Genomic DNA, 22,061 nt, shown 5'->3' on the forward strand with positions numbered 1-22,061 from the left:
ACAAGCTAAATCAAACCGAAGACTTCCAAAATGGCATTTGCAGTCGTAATGCTTATTATGCTACTTCTAGATATACAAGCAAAATTTGATCAGCTTGTATTGAAACTAATGTGTATCTGTAGAATGTTGTAGTGAAACTAATGTGTATCTGTAGAATGTTGTAGTGAAACTAATGTGTATCTGTAGAATGTTGGAGTGAAACTTATGTGTATCTGTAGAATGTTGTAGTGAAACTAATGTGTATCTGTAGAACGTTGTAGTGAAACTAATGTGTATCTGTAGAATGTTGGAGTGAAACTTATGTGTATCTGTAGAATGTTGTAGTGAAACTTATGTGTATCTGTAGAATGTTGGAGTGAAACTAATGTGTATCTGTAGAATGTTGTAGTGAAACTTATGTGTATCTGTAGAATGTTGGAGTGAAACTTATGTGTATCTGTAGAATGTTGTAGTGAAACTTATGTGTATCTGTAGAATGTTGGAGTGAAACTAATGTGTATCTGTAGAACGTTGTAGTGAAACTTATGTGTATCTGTAGAATGATGTAGTGAAACTAATGTGTATCTGTAGAATGTTGTAGTGAAACTAATGTGTATCTGTAGAATGTTGTTGTGAAACTTATGTGTATCTGTAGAATGTTGTAGTGTAACTAATGTGTATCTGTAGAATGTTGTAGTGAAACTAATGTGTATCTGTAGAATGTTGTAGTGAAACTAATGTGTATCTGTAGAATGTTGTAGGGAAACTTATGTGTATCTGTAGAATGTTGTTGTGAAACTAATGTGTATCTGTAGAATGTTGTAGTGAAACTTATGTGTATCTGTAGAATGTTGTAGTGAAACTAATGTGTATCTGTAGAACGTTGTAGTGAAACTTATGTGTATCTGTAGAATGTTGGAGTGAAACTAATGTGTATCTGTAGAATGTTGGAGTGAAACTTATGTGTATCTGTAGAATGTTGGAGTGAAACTAATGTGTATCTGTAGAATGTTGTAGTGAAACTTATGTGTATCTGTAGAATGTTGGAGTGAAACTAATGTGTATCTGTAGAATGTTGGAGTGAAACTAATGTGTATCTGTAGAATGTTGTAGTGAAACTTATGTGTATCTGTAGAATGTTGGAGTGAAACATGTGTATCTGTAGAATGATGTAGTGAAACTAATGTGTATCTGTAGAATGTTGTTGTGAAACTAATGTGTATCTGTAGAACGTTGTAGTGAAACTTATGCGTATCTGTAGAATGATGTAGTGAAACTAATGTGTATCTGTAGAATGTTGTTGTGAAACTAATGTGTATCTGTAGAATGTTGTAGTGAAACTTATGTGTATCTGTAGAATGTTGTAGTGAAACTAATGTGTATCTGTAGAATGTTGTAGTGAAACTAATGTGTATCTGTAGAATGTTGTAGTGAAACTTATGTGTATCTGTAGAATGTTGTAGTGAAACTAATGTGTATCTGTAGAATGTTGGAGTGAAACTTATGTGTATCTGTAGAATGTTGGAGTGAAACTTGTGTATCTGTAGAATGTTGTAGTGAAACTAATGTGTATCTGTAGAATGTTGTAGTGAAACTAATGTGTATCTGTAGAATGTTGTAGTGAAACTAATGTGTATCTGTAGAATGTTGTTGTGAAACTAATGTGTATCTGTAGAATGTTGTAGTGAAACTTATGTGTATCTGTAGAATGTTGTAGTGAAACTAATGTGTATCTGTAGAATGTTGGAGTGAAACTTATGTGTATCTGTAGAATGTTGTAGTGAAACTAATGTGTATCTGTAGAATGTTGTAGTGAAACTAATGTGTATCTGTAGAATGTTGGAGTGAAACTTATGTGTATCTGTAGAATGTTGAAGTGAAACTAATGTGTATCTGTAGAATGTTGGAGTGAAACTAATGTGTATCTGTAGAATGTTGTAGTGAAACTAATGTGTATCTGTAGAATGTTGTAGTGAAACTAATGTGTATCTGTAGAATGTTGGAGTGAAACTTATGTGTATCTGTAGAATGATGGAGTGAAACTTATGTGTATCTGTAGAATGTTGTTGTGAAACTAATGTGTATCTATAGAATGATGTAGTGAAACTTATGTGTATCTGTAGAATGATGTAGTGAAACTAATGTGTATCTGTAGAATGTTGTAGTGAAACTTATGTGTATCTGTAGAATGTTGTAGTGAAACTTATGTGTATCTGTAGAATGATGTAGTGAAACTAATGTGTATCTGTAGAATGTTGGAGTGAAACTTATGTGTATCTGTAGAATGTTGTAGTGAAACTTATGTGTATCTGTAGAATGTTGTAGTGAAACTTATGTGTATCTGTAGAATGTTGTGAAACTTATGTGTATCTGTAGAATGTTGTAGTGAAACTAATGTGTATCTGTAGAATGTTGTAGTGAAACTTATGTGTATCTGTAGAATGTTGTAGTGAAACTTATGTGTATCTGTAGAATGTTGTAGTGAAACTTATGTGTATCTGTAGAATGATGTAGTGAAACTAATGTGTATTGTTGTTGTGAAACTAATGTGTATCTGTAGAATGTTGTAGTGAAACTAATGTGTATCTGTAGAATGTTGTAGGGAAACTTATGTGTATCTGTAGAATGTTGTTGTGAAACTAATGTGTATCTGTAGAATGTTGTAGTGAAACTAATGTGTATCTGTAGAATGTTGTAGTGAAACTAATGTGTATCTGTAGAATGTTGTAGTGAAACTAATGTGTATCTGTAGAATGTTGAAGTGAAACTAATGTGTATCTGTAGAATGTTGAAGTGAAACTAATGTGTATCTGTAGAATGTTGTAGTGAAACTAATGTGTATCTGTAGAATGTTGTAGTGAAACTAATGTGTATCTGTAGAATGTTGAAGTGAAACTAATGTGTATCTGTAGAATTAGTGTTGTTCCGATGATCGGAATAAGTCGGAAATCAGTTGGTTGAGCCTAGCGATGTCGATAATCGATTGGGATTTTGTTCAATCGATTGTCGTTTAAGTTTCCGGACCTTTAGCTTATCAACTTCCGGTCCGTTTGTGGTTTGCATTTTATATGCGCAGTCAAACAAATAATAACAAAAAATATCAGTCGATGACAATAACAGTCTCAAACATCCTATAATTAAAAGACATAACCAATTTCCTTCTTTATAAACGTGACAAAAGCATTGACTATAAATATATACAGATTGATGGAATGTTATTTAAAATTAATAACTTTGTATGAAATACTTTCTTTCAATACCGGTACTTGTTACTTGAGAGCGTACATAAAATCCTTCTGATTTTAGACAAAATAATTTCTTTGCTTCATTAGAACGTGTTGCAAATTGCCTTTTATTAATGTTTCATCCATTTGTAGCATCAAAAACATCATATTCCTTTTCAAATTGCTTGTCAGACATCGTTTATTTTTGTAAATTTTCTGAAATTTGTCCGCCGTTGAAAAATATAAAAATCACAAATCGGATACGGTTCAACTATGTAATGATTCCGCATTCTTGCAATTATAAGTTCAGACTCACGAATGACACAATTTACAGAAAAATAATGATCACAAAAGTGAATAAAAACATTCTACGCGAATTTACAGACATTGGCTTAATCCCCTTTGTTTACTGTATATATTTCAATGCAAATGCATTGTTTTATTTTTTTCTGTTAATTTTAAATTTCTTAAAGTTTAAACCTTTATATATCTTTTCTTAATTAGAAGCATTCAAATGTTTATACAGCTATTTTATTGAAATTGTAATGTGAGTTACACCATTGAAATTTTGAAATATTAAGTGTCACTTTGGTAGTTAATATTGTAATTATGGGATAAAATATGTTCAATCTGAATCTTGATTCTTATTAATTCATTGTTTCAATTGCTAAATGAAATATGAAAAGGAAACAAAAGATCAAATATGAATATATAAACTCTGCAATGATATGGAATATACACATTAGACATGTACAATGAGACTAAATGCATGATTTTATTTTAAAAAATTGCAAGGTATTATGATGCGATTATTACCGATAGTCGGTTGGTTGCTGTCAACCGATTGTAATAGATAATCGGTTGGTGATTTCAACCGATTATCCAACACTATGTAGAATGTTGTAGTGAAACTTATGTGTATCTGTAGAATGTTGTAGTGAAACTTGTGTGTATCTGTAGAATGTTGTATTGAAACTAATGTGTATCTGTAGAATGTTTGAGTGAAACTAATGTGTATCTGTAGAATGTTGTAGTGAAACTTATGTGTATCTGTAGAATGTTGGAGTGAAACTAATGTGTATCTGTAGAATGTTGTAGTGAAACTTATGTGTATCTGTAGAATGTTGTTGTGAAACTAATGTGTATCTGTAGAATGTTGTAGTGAAACTTATGTGTATCTGTAGAATGTTGTTGTGAAACTTATGTGTATCTGTAGAATGTTGGAGTGAAACTTATGTGTATCTGTAGAATGTTGTAGTGAAACTTATGTGTATCTGTAGAATGTTGTAGTGAAACTTATGTGTATCTGTAGAATGTTGTGAAACTAATGTGTATCTGTAGAATGTTTGAGTGAAACTTATGTGTATCTGTAGAATGATGGAGTGAAACTTATGTGTATCTGTAGAATGTTGTAATGAAACTAATGTGTATCTGTAGAATGTTGTAGTGAAACTTATGTGTATCTGTAGAATGTTGTAGTGAAACTTATGTGTATCTGTAGAATGTTGTGAAACTAATGTGTATCTGTAGAATGTTTGAGTGAAACTTATGTGTATCTGTAGAATGATGGAGTGAAACTTATGTGTATCTGTAGAATGATGGAGTGAAACTAATGTGTATCTGTAGAATGTTTGAGTGAAACTAATGTGTATCTGTAGAATGTTTGAGTGAAACTTATGTGTATCTGTAGAATGATGGAGTGAAACTAATGTGTATCTGTAGAATGTTTGAGTGAAACTTATGTGTATCTGTAGAATGATGGAGTGAAACTAATGTGTATCTGTAGAATGTTTGAGTGAAACTTATGTGTATCTGTAGAATGATGGAGTGAAACTAATGTGTATCTGTAGAATGTTTGAGTGAAACTTATGTGTATCTGTAGAATGATGGAGTGAAACTAATGTGTATCTGTAGAATGTTGTAGTGAAACTTATGTGTATCTGTAGAATGTTGTAGTGAAACTTATGTGTATCTGTAGAATGTTGTAGTGAAACTAATGTGTATCTGTAGAATGTTGTAGTGAAACTTATGTGTATCTGTAGAATGTTGTAGTGAAACTAATGTGTATCTGTAGAATGATGTAGTGAAACTAATGTGTATCTGTAGAATGTTGTTGTGAAACTAATGTGTATCTGTAGAATGTTGTAGTGAAACTTATGTGTATCTGTAGAATGTTGTAGTGAAACTTATGTGTATCTGTAGAATGTTGTAGTGTAACTAATGTGTATCTGTAGAATGATGTAGTGAAACTAATGTGTATCTGTAGAATGTTGTAGTGAAACTAATGTGTATCTGTAGAATGTTGGAGTGAAACTTATGTGTATCTGTAGAATGATGTAGTGAAACTAATGTGTATCTGTAGAATGTTGTAGTGAAACTTATGTGTATCTGTAGAATGATGTAGTGAAACTTATGTGTATCTGTAGAATGATGTAGTGAATCTAATGTGTATCTGTAGAATGTTGTAATGAAACTAATGTGTATCTGTAGAATGATGTAGTGAAACTTATGTGTATCTGTAGAATGATGGAGTGAAACTTATGTGTATCTGTAGAATGTTGTAGTGAAACTTATGTGTATCTGTAGAATGTTGGAGTGAAATTTATGTGTATCTGTAGAATGTTGTAATGAAACTAATGTGTATCTGTAGAATGTTGTAGTGAAACTAATGTGTATCTATAGAATGACATGTCTTCCTGTTAACATTTATCATGTGACCTTAGATTTAAAATCTAGTGCACAGTAAGATATATTCAAATGACATCATCATCATTTCTGTTTAAATTATTTGCTAGTTGTGCATGCAGATAAGGCAGATATTATGTATCTTACTCATTTTTCATTGGACATAGTATCATTGTTTTATATGTTTGAAATGAAATGGAATTCATGTAACTTAATGATGTATTGTAGATTTTCTATAAACTTCTGAGAAGATACAAGTATTTAGAGAAATCATTTGAAGAAACATTTAAAAAGGTAAAATAATATATTTTGTTTGTAAAACACATTATAATAATTATTAACCATTTGCCTACTGATATCTGATAAGATTGAACAAAAAATTATTTGATTTTAAAAAAAATCATGAAAATTGCTACTGTTTTGTACGTGTCTCAAGTGCAGGAGGTCATGGGATCAATCCCTGGTTTGGTCAATTCAAAGAATTTTAAAATGAGCCTCTGGCCTTTGTTAGTCTTGTATAATTTTTAGTTTTAGTTTCTTGTGTATAATTTGGAGTTTAGTATGACGTCCATTATCACTGAACTAGTATATATATTTGTTTAGGGGCCAGCTGAAGAATGCCTCTGGGTGCGGGAGTTTCTCTCTGTATTGAAGACCTATTGGTGACCTGTTGTCTGTTCTATGGTCGGGTTGTTGTCTCTGACACATTCCCCATTTCCATTCTCAATTTTATTGATTGCTTATCTATCAAAACCATGGCATTTAGGAGAAAGTGTAAAGACTTAGTCTAAATAATTAACTGATGGTGATATTTCGTTTGCACACTGTCACCTTCACAGCTATCAGTTTAAATATCTGACCTGTGATAGCTGTCACAATAAATATCTGACATCAAGTGGTTTGAGTACAAAAGCAGAGTATTTTCTTTTCTCATCAACATTTCATACTTCTGAATATGCTTGTAATATTTGCTAATAGATGTATATTTTATGTATTTTCAGTTGATATTATTCTTGAAAGGATATCATGAATCGGACCAGAGAAAATTGGCAATTATTACAGGAGTATTCCTGGCCACTGGTTTCTGCTCAGCAAAAGTCTTATCCAATTTGTTTGAGGATCATTTGGTTAAAGATGGTAAGATATTGTTTTTACAGACAGGAAACCAGTTTTCTTCCCGTCAAAGATTTCTGTTATTTGAGCTTTGGATTAAGCTTTATATGAATTATTAATGCTACTTTTCCATTATTATAAGAGTAGATGACCATATAATTCTAATTGATGCATGAAGAAAATTAAATCTGTCGGCACAATTTTTATACACAGTTCTTTCTGGTCATGAAGACATACTCCTCTGTTAAGACATTTGTATATCAGGAAAATATTCTACTGTTGAGTTCATTCATTGCCCCAGTTCTAATATGCCTTTTTATATATATTTTGGAGGATTTTGGTTAACAGATCTACAAAGTTTGTTGTCTACCGTAATGCTTTTCCAAAACTGGTCAATTTGTTGTATATATATTTTACATCTTTCCAGGTTTATCACTGGATTTTGCCACCATGATGTTCCGAGTTTGGCTTGAAGAAAGAGACATTCTATCAATCAATGGAGCATTGAAAAAAGCTCAGTTAGATACAAGGCTGTTGGTACGTTAGCAGATGAGAAACATTTCTTTTAAAAGATTAATTTATAAAAAGTTGGGTTGATGATTTATTATGCCCCATTTATGGGCATTATGTTTTCTGGTCTGTTGATCCTTCATTCGTTTTTCCGTGCATCCGTTCGTCCGTCTGTCCTGCTTCAGATTTAAATTTTTGGTCGAGGTAGTTTTGGATGAACTTGAAGTCCAATCAACTTGAAACTTAGTACACATGTTCCTTATGATATGATCTTTCTAATTTTAATGCCAAATTAAAAGCCAATTCTTCAGAGAACAATTGAAGGTCTTTCCACCTCGATAATAAGAATGAAAATTAAGAAACGATGTTAGAAAGTTTCACTCCGTGTTGTAGTAATGTGGTAAATCAAACTGATATAAAAAAAAAATAAGATTAATAAGTTTATGCAGTAGACTTAATTGTTTTATAATGAACTAGAAAGAATTTTTAGCAACGGTCAAAATCTAGAACATCAAATTGACCTTTGACCTTGACCTCAATTTTGAGGTCATAGGTCAGTGATCTCAAATCAAAAGACCCCAGGTCAATCACTCGTATGGTTGTGAAGAAATACTGATTTCAAATACATAAGGGGAGAAAACTATAAGGGTTAACCAAAACTCTTCAACTGAAATAGGTTGAAGTTGCGCCTTATTGTAAACAGTTATTTGGCAAACACATTATATCATTTACTGTAACAGTTTCTTTTAAATATCGATAACAAGCAAAATTTAAAATTTATAACATGACCTTGACCTTTCACCTTGACCTCAATTTCCTTCAAAATGACCAAGGACTTCATATCAAAAGACTGTAGACCTCTCCTACTTATAATGTATGAATTGATCCAACATATCGCCTATCTTAAATTTTTAAAGGGAAATAACTCTCATAAGATGTCTTCCAATCACTCCAGTCAAAATTAACCAAATCATTCTTAAGAGTAGATGAACAATTTGGTGAAAACAGTTTGTTTAAATCTTTTACCGTTTTAGAGATATAGCGATAACAAGAAAAAGGGGACGCATGGGGATAACTCCTATAAGAATAAGTGTTCGGTCAGACAGGGTGAGTATTGAAACCCCCATTACTGTACAACATCATTGGCCAAAAATCCATTCTTTATATTGTAAGACAAAAAAAGCATCACAGACGGCAGAAGAAAAAAAAATAATCAGAAGAAAAACAAAAGGTCTTTCCATGCTTTCCATGAAAAGTGGAAAGACCTAATTAGAGATTTTACCCCATTTTCATGGTCCACTGAACACAGAACATGATAATGCGGATTGGGTATCCATGTACGAAAGACGCATTCTTGTTATTATTGAAATATAAGCACTTGATCTCTGAAAGATCAATAAAATATCCTAGTAAGGCACCCACTGTAGCAGAGAGGGCAATAAGTTGTGCTCATTTTGGGAAAAAAATGCAAAAATTTTTCATTTCTGTTAAATTTAAGTTCAAGTCAATAAAATTTTAACTAATGTTTATTATAACAAAACTCAGATCACTTGCAAATTTGGGTAATGTCATTTCTCTCTTTCTTGAGTTACGTCCCTTTGTAATGTTATATGTAAGCGGGGCATCAAATGTGTTCAATGAACACATTCTTAATTTATATAAATATGTTAGTCTTTCTGGTATTTGTAGGGTCTATCATTACCACAGTTAGTTCGATTTACACAACAAAATGTTTCTTTTATCATAAATCCATAAAGATCACAATTGCCTAATGAAGCCAAGGTGCTTGTATATTTATTTTTTGTAGCATATATGTTATCCTATTCTTATTTTCTTATTAATGGTATATTTCAGGAGTTGTTTCCCTTGAACAAGAGAAGTTTGGAGAATTTTGTTGTTCATTTTGAGAAGGCTGAATTGTCACCTATTGCTGATATGCAGGTACACATATTGAATTATAGGGTTATTGCATTAATACTAGTGAATATTGTCCTTGCTGTTTTTTTTTATAAAATGTTAGAGAAGGCAATGTTTTGTTGTTCTTTTAAAAGAAAGGGACCATATTTACATTTATAAATCTACATATATATTTTTTTTCAACACCAGCACAACAATGTTAAATCTACCATTTTGCAGACGTGAACATATGATTGTTCTCCCCAGATTTTGGATAGCGCTGTGCGGCGCCCAGTTTGTTTGTAATTGATTTGTTATATGTTTTTCTTATATTATGCTATTGATGTTTTCTCTTGTAATGATGTCTTCATCATGCTCATGGAAGTTACCCTATTGTTTGCTAATGTTATTGTCTGGATATAGAATGTCTTTTTTCTCCATTGTTAATTCATATAATCCTCATATTATCTGTGTATAAAACCCAAGGAGAAGTCTTTTTCCATGATCGGTATATACCAGACTGCCTATGTGAAGATTTCTTATCACTAACAGGTGAGGTTGCAGAACATGTAGGACCAACAATAAAGTCATTGTCAGCTTCTGTGTTTGGTTTTGTAACCCACTGTAGCAGTGTACTGTTAACCTTACGACGTTTGACAGGAATTGACATTTTTTAGTATAATGATTTCTCATTTTTCTGAACTTAACGTTTTACATTATTCAAATGGCTTATACCAAGCTGGACATCGAGAAAGTGAATTTCTCAAGTCGTATCAGCTTAGGGTTTGTTTTTCTAATCATATCCTCTCAAATGGTAAAATTCATTACCGTAGAATTGCTGACTAAACAATTATTACTTCGAAAAGGTGATAATTAATACTTAAAAAAATTTGCTCATTTTCGGGGTTCGTATTGATAGTAAGCTTGGCAAAGCAAATTGTTTGATTGTTTTTAAAATAATCGTTGTTCACAAAGTTCATAAAACAAGTTTGTGAGTGTCGTCAGGAAATGCGGTCAATTTATTTCATCTCATTTCATTCATATATGCCTCTATATATTCTATCAATTAAAAATAATAGATGTCAATGTTAAATCTTTCAGGGGTGTGGAAATATTTTTTGTGAGCACTTGTCCCTGGGCAAGTGAAACTAAAAATTTAACTTGTCCGGAAAAAAATTTACTTGCCCTGATGATCCCAATAAATGTTGAAGTATTTCTTGTTAGCTAATATATGATTCTTACTTAGCACTATTGTGCATCACAAACAAATGAAATCCATTTGTTTATATGTGTCAAAAATTAAGAAAAGTAGGAAATTGGTTAACATCAATGGGACAGAAACCTAACAGCAAACCAACCAATGAAATGACATGTAAAGGACAATTTTGCAGCAGTTTTGGAATAAAAATTGTAGCCAGTAGGTACATAATAATCATACTTAATTTGAGGACAGTGATTGAAGAAATGTAAACTAAATAATAGATTAACTATTGATTTTGTGGTGTTTCTCTCAACTGACACTTGTTTTTTGCTTGATTATTTATTATTGTCTTGATGTGCAATTAAAGCGTCCCTTCTATTTACCAGTTTGACAACATATTATGTTGACCTTTCATCTATAAATAAGACAAAAACTTAATTTATTTCCGAATTTCAATCTATAGTTATCCAGGGGCAATCTGATATTTACGATGTCTGAAATTCTCACTTCCGTTTTTTTTTTTAAATACTCTGTGTCCTCCGTTTGCATTTAAGGTTTTCTACTCGACTCATGATTCTTTTTGCCTTGCTTGCCCAGCTTTTTATTAAGTATTTGTCAATCTGAATCTCGATACAAAATTTAAAGAAATGACACTTCCAGTAAATGATGGACATGATGGATGAAACTTAATCGACGATCCCGCGTCTATGAACAAAGCCAATGCAATGTTACGCGACTCGGGTTCGCATACTTATTTTTATTTATTTTGGTAATCGATCTATTTCCGGTATCATGTAATATTTATCGTCATGAACATTGGTTTATTTTACATAAATTAAACATCTTTATACGTTTGAAATTAATTTTATGTTTTTGTTGGATTTGAACTTTGTCTTGTATATTTTTTTAACTTGTCCACGGGCAACCAAGACAAAAATAATTACTTGTCCGGTTGTTCAAATGTACGAGTCGGGCATAGCATTTCCACACCCCTGAATCTTTGTTTATTTTGATCTTTCAAAGTCACCATTTTGTAAAATTTATTAGACTGGTCCCACGGAGTTACTTAATACAACGGAGGAAATAATTCATTCAGAAATAGTAAACCAGTCGATCATGTGATCCGAAGTGAAAAATAAGCGGGAAATTTGAAAAAATTAAGAAAAAAATAAAGCAACGTGCTGGGGTCAGTGCAATAGAACAGCGGGAAATTTTCATAGGGCTGAAAAGTATAGCGCTAAATCGGCCTGGGGAGAACACTGAATGAATGTGTAGGCTTATCTCAGTACAGTTTTATAAAATTTTTGCAAATATTTAAATGAAAAATGTATACTTAATTTTAGGATTCACAATTTATATCTTAATTGCTTTATGCCTTATATTACAGAAAGCTATTTCTACATCTGGGATAAGAAAAAATGTACAAAAACAGTTGGGAGAAATGATTAAAGATGAAGAAAGTGTAGAAGAAGTAAGATTTTTAACAATATACTGAATTAAGACATTTTTTTTCTGGCTTAATATTTTTTTTAAAATTTTGTTTTTATATGAACATTAAATTTGTATTAAACACCATAATTTATTTGAATTATAATAAACCAAAGAACCATGAACTAAATAACTAATCATTTACTAATGTACTGTGTATATATACATTTCAGGTATCAGTCATCCTTATTATTAAAGATATAAACCTAGGAAGATGTTGACTCTCATTACTAAATAATGTGGAAAGATATGAACAATGGTCATTATAAATTTAATGGGTTGAGGCACAGCCCCTCTATTTCATCCTTCATGGTACACTGTAGGAATTTCTTGTTGCACTTCAAGCTAATCCAAAATAAACTATAGGAAGGGTAAGGATTTTAAGGCAACTGGTACCAAAAACCCCTCCCCCATAAACAGGGTTATCATTAAGGTGTGTACGTGCCTCCTTGATGCATCGTTTTCTGTCTGGATGGGCCTTATCAGGAACGAGTCATTATTGCATATTGTTGTTATCTTATTTCAGATGTTACGGTTTATACAGGAACAGATAAGGGACAATAGTTTGAATGATAGTGAAATCACTACAATGGTAAATATATTAACTTATTATTGTGACAAAATAGATGCTAAAAAAAAACTTTTCTGCTGGGAGCCTTTTTTGTAGAACTCTGAACCAATAAAACCACACATCACATGATTTCTATTTATCATCCCACATGGCTGCCATAGAACACAGGAGGAAATCAAGTAGTTAACTAATATCGTGAAAACCATTGTACCATGTGACTTTACTCATTTAAATAACTCTGGTCATGTGTGCATGCTTTTGTATTTCTCATTGAATACAGAAAGCTCAGTAATCACATGACCAGAGTTATTTAAATGAGTAAAGTCACATGGTACAATAAAACAGGTTTAGAGCACATGTCTAATGTTTTTGTTTTGAATGGAAGGCTGTTACACTACTCATACGTACTCCATTGAGTATTTTATATTAAAATAAATTGAAGTAAAATAGAGACCTAATGAGTAACTTTTTTGATTATAGGTTTAAAATTATGATATGCATAGTCAGAGTTCGTATATATCATACATTAACATACATGAAGAAAAAAAATATTTATCTTTAAAAATGAAATTTTAAGAATTATTTTTTGAAGATTTATAGAAGTCAAACGGACTATAGTTATTGTTGCAAACTCCATTAGAAATTTGAATTGATATCAGTTTTGGAAAAAGGGAAACGGGGATGTGAAAAAAACATTGGGGGGGGGGAGGGGGGGGGTTAAATTTTTCTCATTTCAGATTTCATAAATAAAAAGAAAATTTCTTCAAACATTTTTTTTAGAGGATTAATATTCAACAGCATAGTGAATTGCTCAAAGGCAAAAAAATTTTTTTAAGTTCATAAGACCACATTCATTCTGTGTCAGAAACCTATGCTGTGTCAACTATTTAATTTTAGATTTAAATAAGTTTGAAGAAGAAATCTTTAATTGATTTGTAAAATCTTGACATTTGTTTTGTGTAAAAAAAAACCCATGTAATGTCAAAAATTTGATCACAATCCAAATTCAGAGCTGTATCACGCTTGAATGTTTTGTCCATACTTGCCCCAACTGTTCAGGGTTCAACTTCTGCGGTCGTATAAAGCTGCACCCTGCGGAGCACCTGGTTTATGTTCATTTCACACAATTCCATGAATTTTCTGGGTTATACTTTGCCTTGATCTTGAAAATTTTGAGAATATTATACATCACAAGTTAATTACTAGAGGCATTATGTCTAACAAAACCAAGTTAAATACATGATATATGTATTTTATCAGCAGATATTGGAAATTTTTTGTAACATGCATTCAAAACCAAGTTTAACACTTATGATATATATGAGAAATTTATAGTTTCATGTATACATATTTAAAGGTTTGGAACACAATTATGGCTGCAGTTGAGTGGAACAAGAAAGAAGAACTGGTGGCAGACCAGGCTATGAAGCACATCAAGATTTACTGCCCTTTGTTGGCCACAGTGGCAAAAAGTGGCAAAGCAGAATTGACTTTAATGGTCAAAATACAGGATTATTGTTATGGCAATGTCAACTTCATGAAATCATTTCAGAAAATCATTGTCATGTTGTATAAAAGTAAGTTTAAAATATAGAGTTTGTTTTACTGTTTAATACTATTAATCAAATGTTGTTGGTTAACATGTAAAGGACAGTGCTTTCTCTACCAATGACTTTGTTTTCTACCAATGACTTTGTTTTCTACCAATGACTTTGATTTTTACCAATGAATTTGTTTTCTACCAATTGCTTTGTTTTAGGATTAAAATTTGAGGTAAATGCAATCTTATTTGGCTAGACTATATAATGCCTTATAATGGCATTTTTTTAGCAAAAAATGTGACGAGAGTAATTACTTCAATTCATACATACTCTAATAAAAACACCTATCATAACAGTTACTAACAAAGGTGAATTTGCAGTCAGGTCAATTAAATATAACTGCATCTGACATGTAAAACCATTCTTTTATGTTTTTGAAATTTGATTGGTTTTAAACGAAATAATTTGAGCAATAAATGATTTAGTTTGTCAAATCAATGTCAAGACTTTAAAATTTAGAAAGATTTGTTTAGCAAAAAACCAACAGAGCAATGTTTTTGTCGATCCTGCAACTTTTGTTGCAGAAAGCTCGACATAGGGATAGTGATCCGGCGGCGGCTACGGCGGCAGCGTTAGCTCACTTCTTAAAAGTTTTATATTTTAGAAGGTGGAAGACCTGGATGCTTCATACTTTGTATATAGATGCTTCATGTTACGAAGTTTCCATCAGTCACATGTCCAATGTCCTTGACCTCATTTTCATGGTTCAGTGACCACTTGAAAAAAAAGTTCAAATTTTTTGTAATGTTGAATTCTCTCTTATTATAAGTAATAGGATAACTATATTTGATATGTGCGTACCTTGCAAGGTCCTCGTGTCTGTCAGACAGTTTTCACTTGACCTCGACCTAATTTCATGGATCAGTGAACAAGGTTAAGTTTTGGTGGTCAAGTCCATATCTCAGATACTATAAGCAATAGGGTTAGTATATTCGGTGTATGGAAGGACTGTAAGGTGTACATGTCCAACTGGCAGGTGTCATCTGACCTTGACCTCATTTTCATGGTTCAGTGGTTATAGTTAAATTTTTGTGTTTTGGTCTGTTTTTCTCATACCATATGCAATAGATCTACTATATTTGTTGTATGGAATGATTGTTAAGTGTACATGTCTAGCGGGCAGATGTCATGTGACCTTGACCTCATTTTCATGGTTCAGTGGTCAAAGTTAAGTTTTTGAGTTTTGGTCTTTTTATCTAATGCTATATGCCATAGGTCAACTATATTTGTTGTATGGAAATATTTTATGATCTTTATGTCAGTCGAGCAGGTTTTATTTAACCGTGACCTCATTTTCACGTTTCATTGCACAGTGTTAAGTTTTTGTGTTTTGGTCTATTTTTCTTAAACTATAAGTAATGTGTCAACTATATATGTTGTATAGAAGCATTGTTAGCTGTACCTGTCTGCCTGGCATGGTTCATCTGACCTGGACCTCTTTTTCAAGGTTCATTGGTCTTTGTTTAGTTATCTTGGTTAATGTTAAGTTTATGTGACAGTTGTAATAAAGCTTAGCTTTATACTTAGGACTATCAACATAATATCAATGATTAGTATAGAAGGCGAGACATTTCAGCGTGTGCACTCTTGTTAATATACTCACTTATGTGGATGTATTGTCTGTTAACAGACACATATAAAATAATCCTTTTATTGTGACCAATTTACTTGGCCTTCTTCCCTATGGTTAGCTTGATTGTTTAATGTTTTTAAAAAGCAAAAGAGACTAAAAATATGATGATAAAAAAAAGTACTGCTGGCTCAAATTCTTTTGTGAAATGCTGACAAGTTTCTGTAACATACTGTTGAGTAAACAGGATATGATATAAGTTGTTATAGCTTGTTTACACATTATTCAGTATTGATCGGTGTGATTTAAATAAAATTACCAATTAACTGTAGTCAAATTTACAGACTAATAATTTTTTTATTAGAATACATAAAAAATGTAAAATTTTGTATACAATAAGTATAAATTACAGGTTGTTATAAATGTGCTATAAGAACAAATTATTAAAATAAAATATTGTATTTAATAAATGATATTTCTTATAGGTGATGTTCTATCAGAGGATGCCATATTGAAATGGTACAAAGAAGGACACTCTACCAAAGGGAAAAGTACATTCTTGGAACAGATGAAGAAGTTCATAGAATGGTTGGAACAGGCTGAGGAAGGTAAACTAACAGAAAGAAATGCTAAGGGTACAGGGAAAGATCTTTGGATTTCTCTGTCATAATTTAAACCACTTCATATATAAAAAGGTCAAACATAAAAAAGAAGATGTGGTATGATTGCCAATGAGACAACTCTCCACAAGAGACCAAATGACACAAAAATAACAAAAAAAGGATCATTGAACGACCTTCATCAATGAAACATGTATTGTTAACTGGAAAAAAGTATATTAGAATTTGACATAGATGTAATTAATGTTTTTTTTCTAGATTTGTAACCTTTGATATTGTTTCCAAGAACTCCTTTTGAAATTACAACTATTTGTTTTTATACGACCGCAAAATTTGAAAAATTTTTCGTCGTATATTGCTATCACGTTGGCGTCTGCGTCGTCGTCGTCGTCGTCGTCGTCGTCGTCGTCGTCGTCGTCGTCGTCGTCGTCCGGCGTCCGAATACTTTTAGTTTTCGCACTCTAACTTTAGTAAAAGTGAATGGAAATCTATGAAATTTTAACACAAGGTTTATGACCACAAAAGGAAGGTTGGTATTGATTTTGGGAGTTTTGGTCCCAATATTTTAGGAATTAGGGGCCAAAAAGGGCCCAAATAAGCATTTTCTTGGTTTTCGCACTATAACTTTAGTTTAAGTTAATAGAAATCTATGAAATTTTGACACAAGGTTTATGACCACAAAAGGAAGGTTGGGATTGATTTTGGGGGTTTTGGTTCCAACAGTTTAGGAATTAAGGGCCAAAAAAGGGCCCAAATAAGCATTATTCTTGGTTTTCGCACAATAACTTTAGTATAAGTAAATAGAAATCTATGAAATTTTAGCACAAGGTTTATGACCACAAAAGGAAGGTTGGGATTGATTTTTGGAGTTGAGGTCACAACAGTTTATGAATTAGGGGCCAAAAAGGGGCCCAAATAAGCATTATTTTTGGTTTTTGCACCATAACTTTAGTATAAGTAAATAGAAATCTATGAAATTTAAACACAAGGTTTATGACCATAAAAGGAAGGTTGGGTTTGATTTTGGGAGTTTTGGTCCTAACAGTTTAGGAATAAGGGGCCCAAAGGGTCCAAAATTGAACTCTGTGTGATTTCATCAAAAATTGAATAATTGGGGTTCTTTGATATGCCGAATCTAACTATGTATGTAGATTCTTAATTTTTGGTCCCGTTTTCAAATTGGTCTACATTAAGGTCCAAAGGGTCCAAAATTAAACTTAGTTTGATTTTAACAAAAATTGAATCCTTGGGGTTCTTTGATATGCTGAATTTAAAAATGTACTTAGATTTTTAATTATTGGCCTAGTTTTCAAGTTGGTCCAAATGGGGGTCCAAAATTAAACTTTGTTTGATTTCATCAAAAATTGAATAAATGGGTTCTTTGATATGCCAAATCTAACTGTGTATGTAGATTCTTAATTTTTGGTCCAGTTTTCAAATTGGTCTACATTAAGGTCCAAAGGGTCCAAAATTAAACTAAGTTTGATTTTAACAAAAATTAAATTCTTGGGCTTATTTGATATGCTTTATCTAAATATGTACTTTGATTTTTGATTATGGGCCCAGTTTTCAAGTTGATCCAAATCAGGATTCCATATCAAGTATTGTGCAATAGCAAGAAATTTTCAATTGCACAGTATTGCACAATAGCAAGAAATATCTAATTGCACAATATTGTGCAATAGCAATTAATTTTCAATTGGAGTTATCTTTCTTTGTATAGAATAGTAGTTGATAATATATGTTGGAAATTTGCCAGACATGACTATGATGTCATTTTCTATTTTTATTTGCCAATAACTTTATGTAAATAACTTCATTGGAAATTTGCCAATATAAAATGTTGCTGATGAAGCTTTTTTTCCTTATCTTATCTAAAATGTTTTAGATAATGTATGTTGGAAATTTGCCAGACATGACTATGATGTCATTTTCTATTTTTATTTGCCAATATAAAATGTTGCTGATGAAGTTTTTATACGACCGCAAAATTTGAAAAATTTTTCGTCGTATATTGCTATCACGTTGGCGTCGGCGTCGTCGTCCTGCGTCCGAATACTTTTAGTTTTCGCACTCTAACTTTAGTAAAAGTGAATGGAAATCTATGAAATTTTAACACAAGGTTTATGACCACAAAAGGAAGGTTGGTATTGATTTTGGGAGTTTTGGTCCCAACATTTTAGGAATTAGGGGCCAAAAAGGGCCCAAATAAGCATTTTCTTGGTTTTCGCACTATAACTTTAGTTTAAGTTAATAGAAATCTATGAAATTTTGACACAAGGTTTATGACCACAAAAGAACGGTTGGGATTGATTTTGGGAGTTTTGGTTTCAACAGTTTAGGAATTAGGGGCCAAAAAAGGGCCCAAATAAGCATTATTCTTGGTTTTCGCACAATAACTTTAGTTAAAGTAAATAGAAATCAATGAAATTTAAACACAATGTTAATGACTACAAAAGGAAGGTTGGTATTGATTTTGGGAGTTTAGGTCCCAACAGTTTAGGAATTAGGGGCCAAAAAGGGACCCTAATAAGCATTTTTCTTGGTTTTCGCACCATAACGTTAGTATAAGTAAATAGAAATCTATGAAATTTAAACACAAGGTTTATGACCATAAAAGGAAGGTTGGTATTGATTTTGGGAGTTTTGGTCCCAACAGAATAAGGGGCCCAAAGGGTCCAAAATTAAACTTTGTTTGATTTCATCAAAATTGAATAATTGGGGTTCTTTCATATGCCGAATCTAACTGTCATGACTGTGTATGTAGATTCTTAACCTTTGGTCCGGTTTTCAAATTGGTCTACATTAAGGTCCAAAGGGTCCAAAATTAAACTTAGTTTGATTTTGACAAAAAATGAATCAGTTAGGTTCTTTGATATGCTGAATCTAAAAATGTACTTAGATTCTTGATTATTGGCCCAGTTTTCAAGTTGGTCCAAATCGGGGACCAAAATTAAACTTTGTTTGATTTCATCAAAAATTGAATAAATGGGGTTCTTTGATATACCAAATCTAACTGTGTATGTAGATTCTTCATTTTTGGTCCTGTTTTCAAATTGGTCTACACTAAAGTCCAAAGGGTCCAAAATTAAACTTACTCTGATTTTAACAAAAATTGAAATCTTGGGGTTCTTTGAAATGCTGAATCCAAAAATGTACTTAGATTTTTTATTATGGGCCCAGTTTTCAAGTTGGTCCAAATCAGGATCCAAAATTATTATATTAAGTATTGTGCAATAGCAAGTCTTTTCAATTGCACAGTATTGCGCAATGGCAAGAAATATCTAATTGCACAATATTGTGAAATAGCAAATTTTTTTTTAATTAGAGTTATCTTTCTTTGTCCAGAATAGTAAGCAAGAAATATCTAATTGCAAAATATTGTGCAATAGCAAGATTTTTTTTAATTGGAGTTATCTTTCTTTGTCCAGAATCAACTTAAATCTTTGTTATATACAATATACAATGTATATTCACTTTTTACTACCAACTGATAAATTAAAATAATCTTTACCATTCAGTGATAACAAGCAGTTTTTTTACATCTTAATATTTTATGATGTATTTAAATGAGTAGTTATTGTTGCAAACTCCATTAGAAATTTTAATTGAGATTAGTTTTGGAATAAGGGAAAGGGGAATGTGACTAAAAAAATTGGGTTCAATTTTTCTCATTTGAAATTTCATAAATAAAAAAGAAAATTTCTTCAAACATTTTTTTGAGAGGATTAATATTCAACAGCATAGTGAATTGCTCTAAGAGAAAACAAAAATTTTAAGTTCATTAGAACACATTCATTCTGTGTCAGAAACCTATGCTGTGTCAACTATTTAATCACAATCCAAATTTAGAGCTGAATCCAGCTTGAATGTTGTGTCCATACTTGCCCCAACTGTTCAGGGTTCAACCTCTGCGGTCGTATAAAGCTACGCCCTGCGGAGCATCTGGTTATCTTTTCTTTTGTCATGCAAACTTAAGTTATCGTAAATGCAGAAATATTACAATTTTTGAAAAAAGGACAAAAATGCGAGATTAATTATTGCGTTGTCAGGAAATTCTGCACTCACATATATGTAACATATATAGAAAATTAGAAATGCAAGTTCTTATTATTGCGATACTCAGTCAGTCGCATTATACCAATCAATAAAAACTTTGCAATAATTTCTGAATTTACAGTACTTGATTTATAGATTACTCCCATCATCATCATCATCATCATCATTGATAATCCCTTGATGAGTGATTCTTTGAGTTTCTTATATATTATAGGATTAAACACATTTTTTCTAGAGGTTATTGATGTGTAAACCGGGGCGATTAACTCACAATCTGAATAAAAGTCCAAAGGACTTTTATGTTGAGTTTGTGAGTAAGAGCCCCAGTTTACACATCAATAACCTCTAGAAAAAATGTGTTTAATCCTTATAATTCTTCAGTCAAACATTTGTGATATTTAATAAACATTTGTTTTGTTGATGGCTACTATATGTATTTACCATCAAAAGCACAATGGCAAGTCGTAACTAAGGAGTACGCCGCCTTCTTGACTTTCTAAAAACCATCAATGTCCGATAAATAAAAATTTTAAATGAAATAGCACCTACCTCAAAAACTTCATTTTAATTAAATGTTATCCGAATTTGAAGCATACATGTAACGAAATAATCTTTCCCTTGAAAATCTCCATTCGTATGACGTCGTATTTTGCCATGACGTTAATTCGCCAAATCCTTCATGAAATTTCGCGGAATTTTAATAAATTTTATTTTTATACATTTTCGAAGCATTAGTGCTTTAATTTTATTTCTTTTTTTGTTATATATTATGCACTAGAATAGTCACAACTGTTATGCAATTGTTTTTAAATCTCCATTTGCTGAAAATCCCGGGATCAATGCAAGCTTGTGTATCGCGCATGAATAGATTACAAAAGTAGTTTCGGAAACATGGTTTATTGAAGTGTAAACTTAGAGAAAAATTCTAATTGACCAATCCAATTCAAGTATTTATAGATATGCAAATCATATAAGAATTATTGCATATTGTTAACTAAATCCAATGAATAATAAAAGCATTTGAAATCAAAAATGGGGTCAAATGATTTGATTCAATTGACTTTACTACTAGAATTTCATTTGAACAATCTTGCTTACAACAGCTGATTTAAAAAGGTTTATCATTTTTATAGGACCGCAAAAAGTGAAAATTCTTTGGTCGTATATTGGTATGACGTTGGCGGCGGCGTCGTCATCCGAAGACATTTGGTTTTCACACTCTAACTTTAGTATAAGTGAATAAAATATATGAAATTTAAACACAAGGTTTATGACCATAAAAGGAAGGTTGGGATTGATTTTCGGAGTTTTGGTCCGAACAGTTTAGGAATTAGGGGCCAAAAAGGGCCCAAATAAGCATTTTTCTTGGTTTTCGCTCAAAAACTTTAGTGGAAGTAAACAGAAATCTATGAAATTTTAACACCAGGTTTATGACCACAAAAGAAAGGTTGGGATTGATTTTGGGAGTTTTGGTCCCGACAGTTTAGGAATTAGGGACCAAAAAAAGGTCCCAAAAAGGCATTTTTCTTGGTTTTTATACACCG

General features: G+C 31.8%; 1 protein-coding gene across 1 annotated transcript in view; it reads left to right on the top strand.

Moving 5' to 3' along the window:
* Positions 1 to 22,061, top strand: part of LOC143063960 (eIF5-mimic protein 2-like) — a 46,959-nt gene that overhangs the window by 23,607 nt on the left and 1,291 nt on the right. Inside the window, exons 6-13 of the mRNA XM_076236425.1 lie at positions 6,117 to 6,182; positions 6,890 to 7,025; positions 7,429 to 7,538; positions 9,366 to 9,452; positions 11,996 to 12,079; positions 12,623 to 12,688; positions 14,025 to 14,244; positions 16,324 to 16,446. Of these exons, the coding sequence (XP_076092540.1) occupies positions 6,117 to 6,182; positions 6,890 to 7,025; positions 7,429 to 7,538; positions 9,366 to 9,452; positions 11,996 to 12,079; positions 12,623 to 12,688; positions 14,025 to 14,244; positions 16,324 to 16,446 (892 nt within the window). The remainder of the gene's footprint in view (positions 1 to 6,116; positions 6,183 to 6,889; positions 7,026 to 7,428; positions 7,539 to 9,365; positions 9,453 to 11,995; positions 12,080 to 12,622; positions 12,689 to 14,024; positions 14,245 to 16,323; positions 16,447 to 22,061) is intronic.

Source organism: Mytilus galloprovincialis, chromosome 2 (genome assembly GCF_965363235.1).
Source record: "Mytilus galloprovincialis chromosome 2, xbMytGall1.hap1.1, whole genome shotgun sequence".
NCBI lineage: Eukaryota > Metazoa > Mollusca > Bivalvia > Mytilida > Mytilidae > Mytilus > Mytilus galloprovincialis.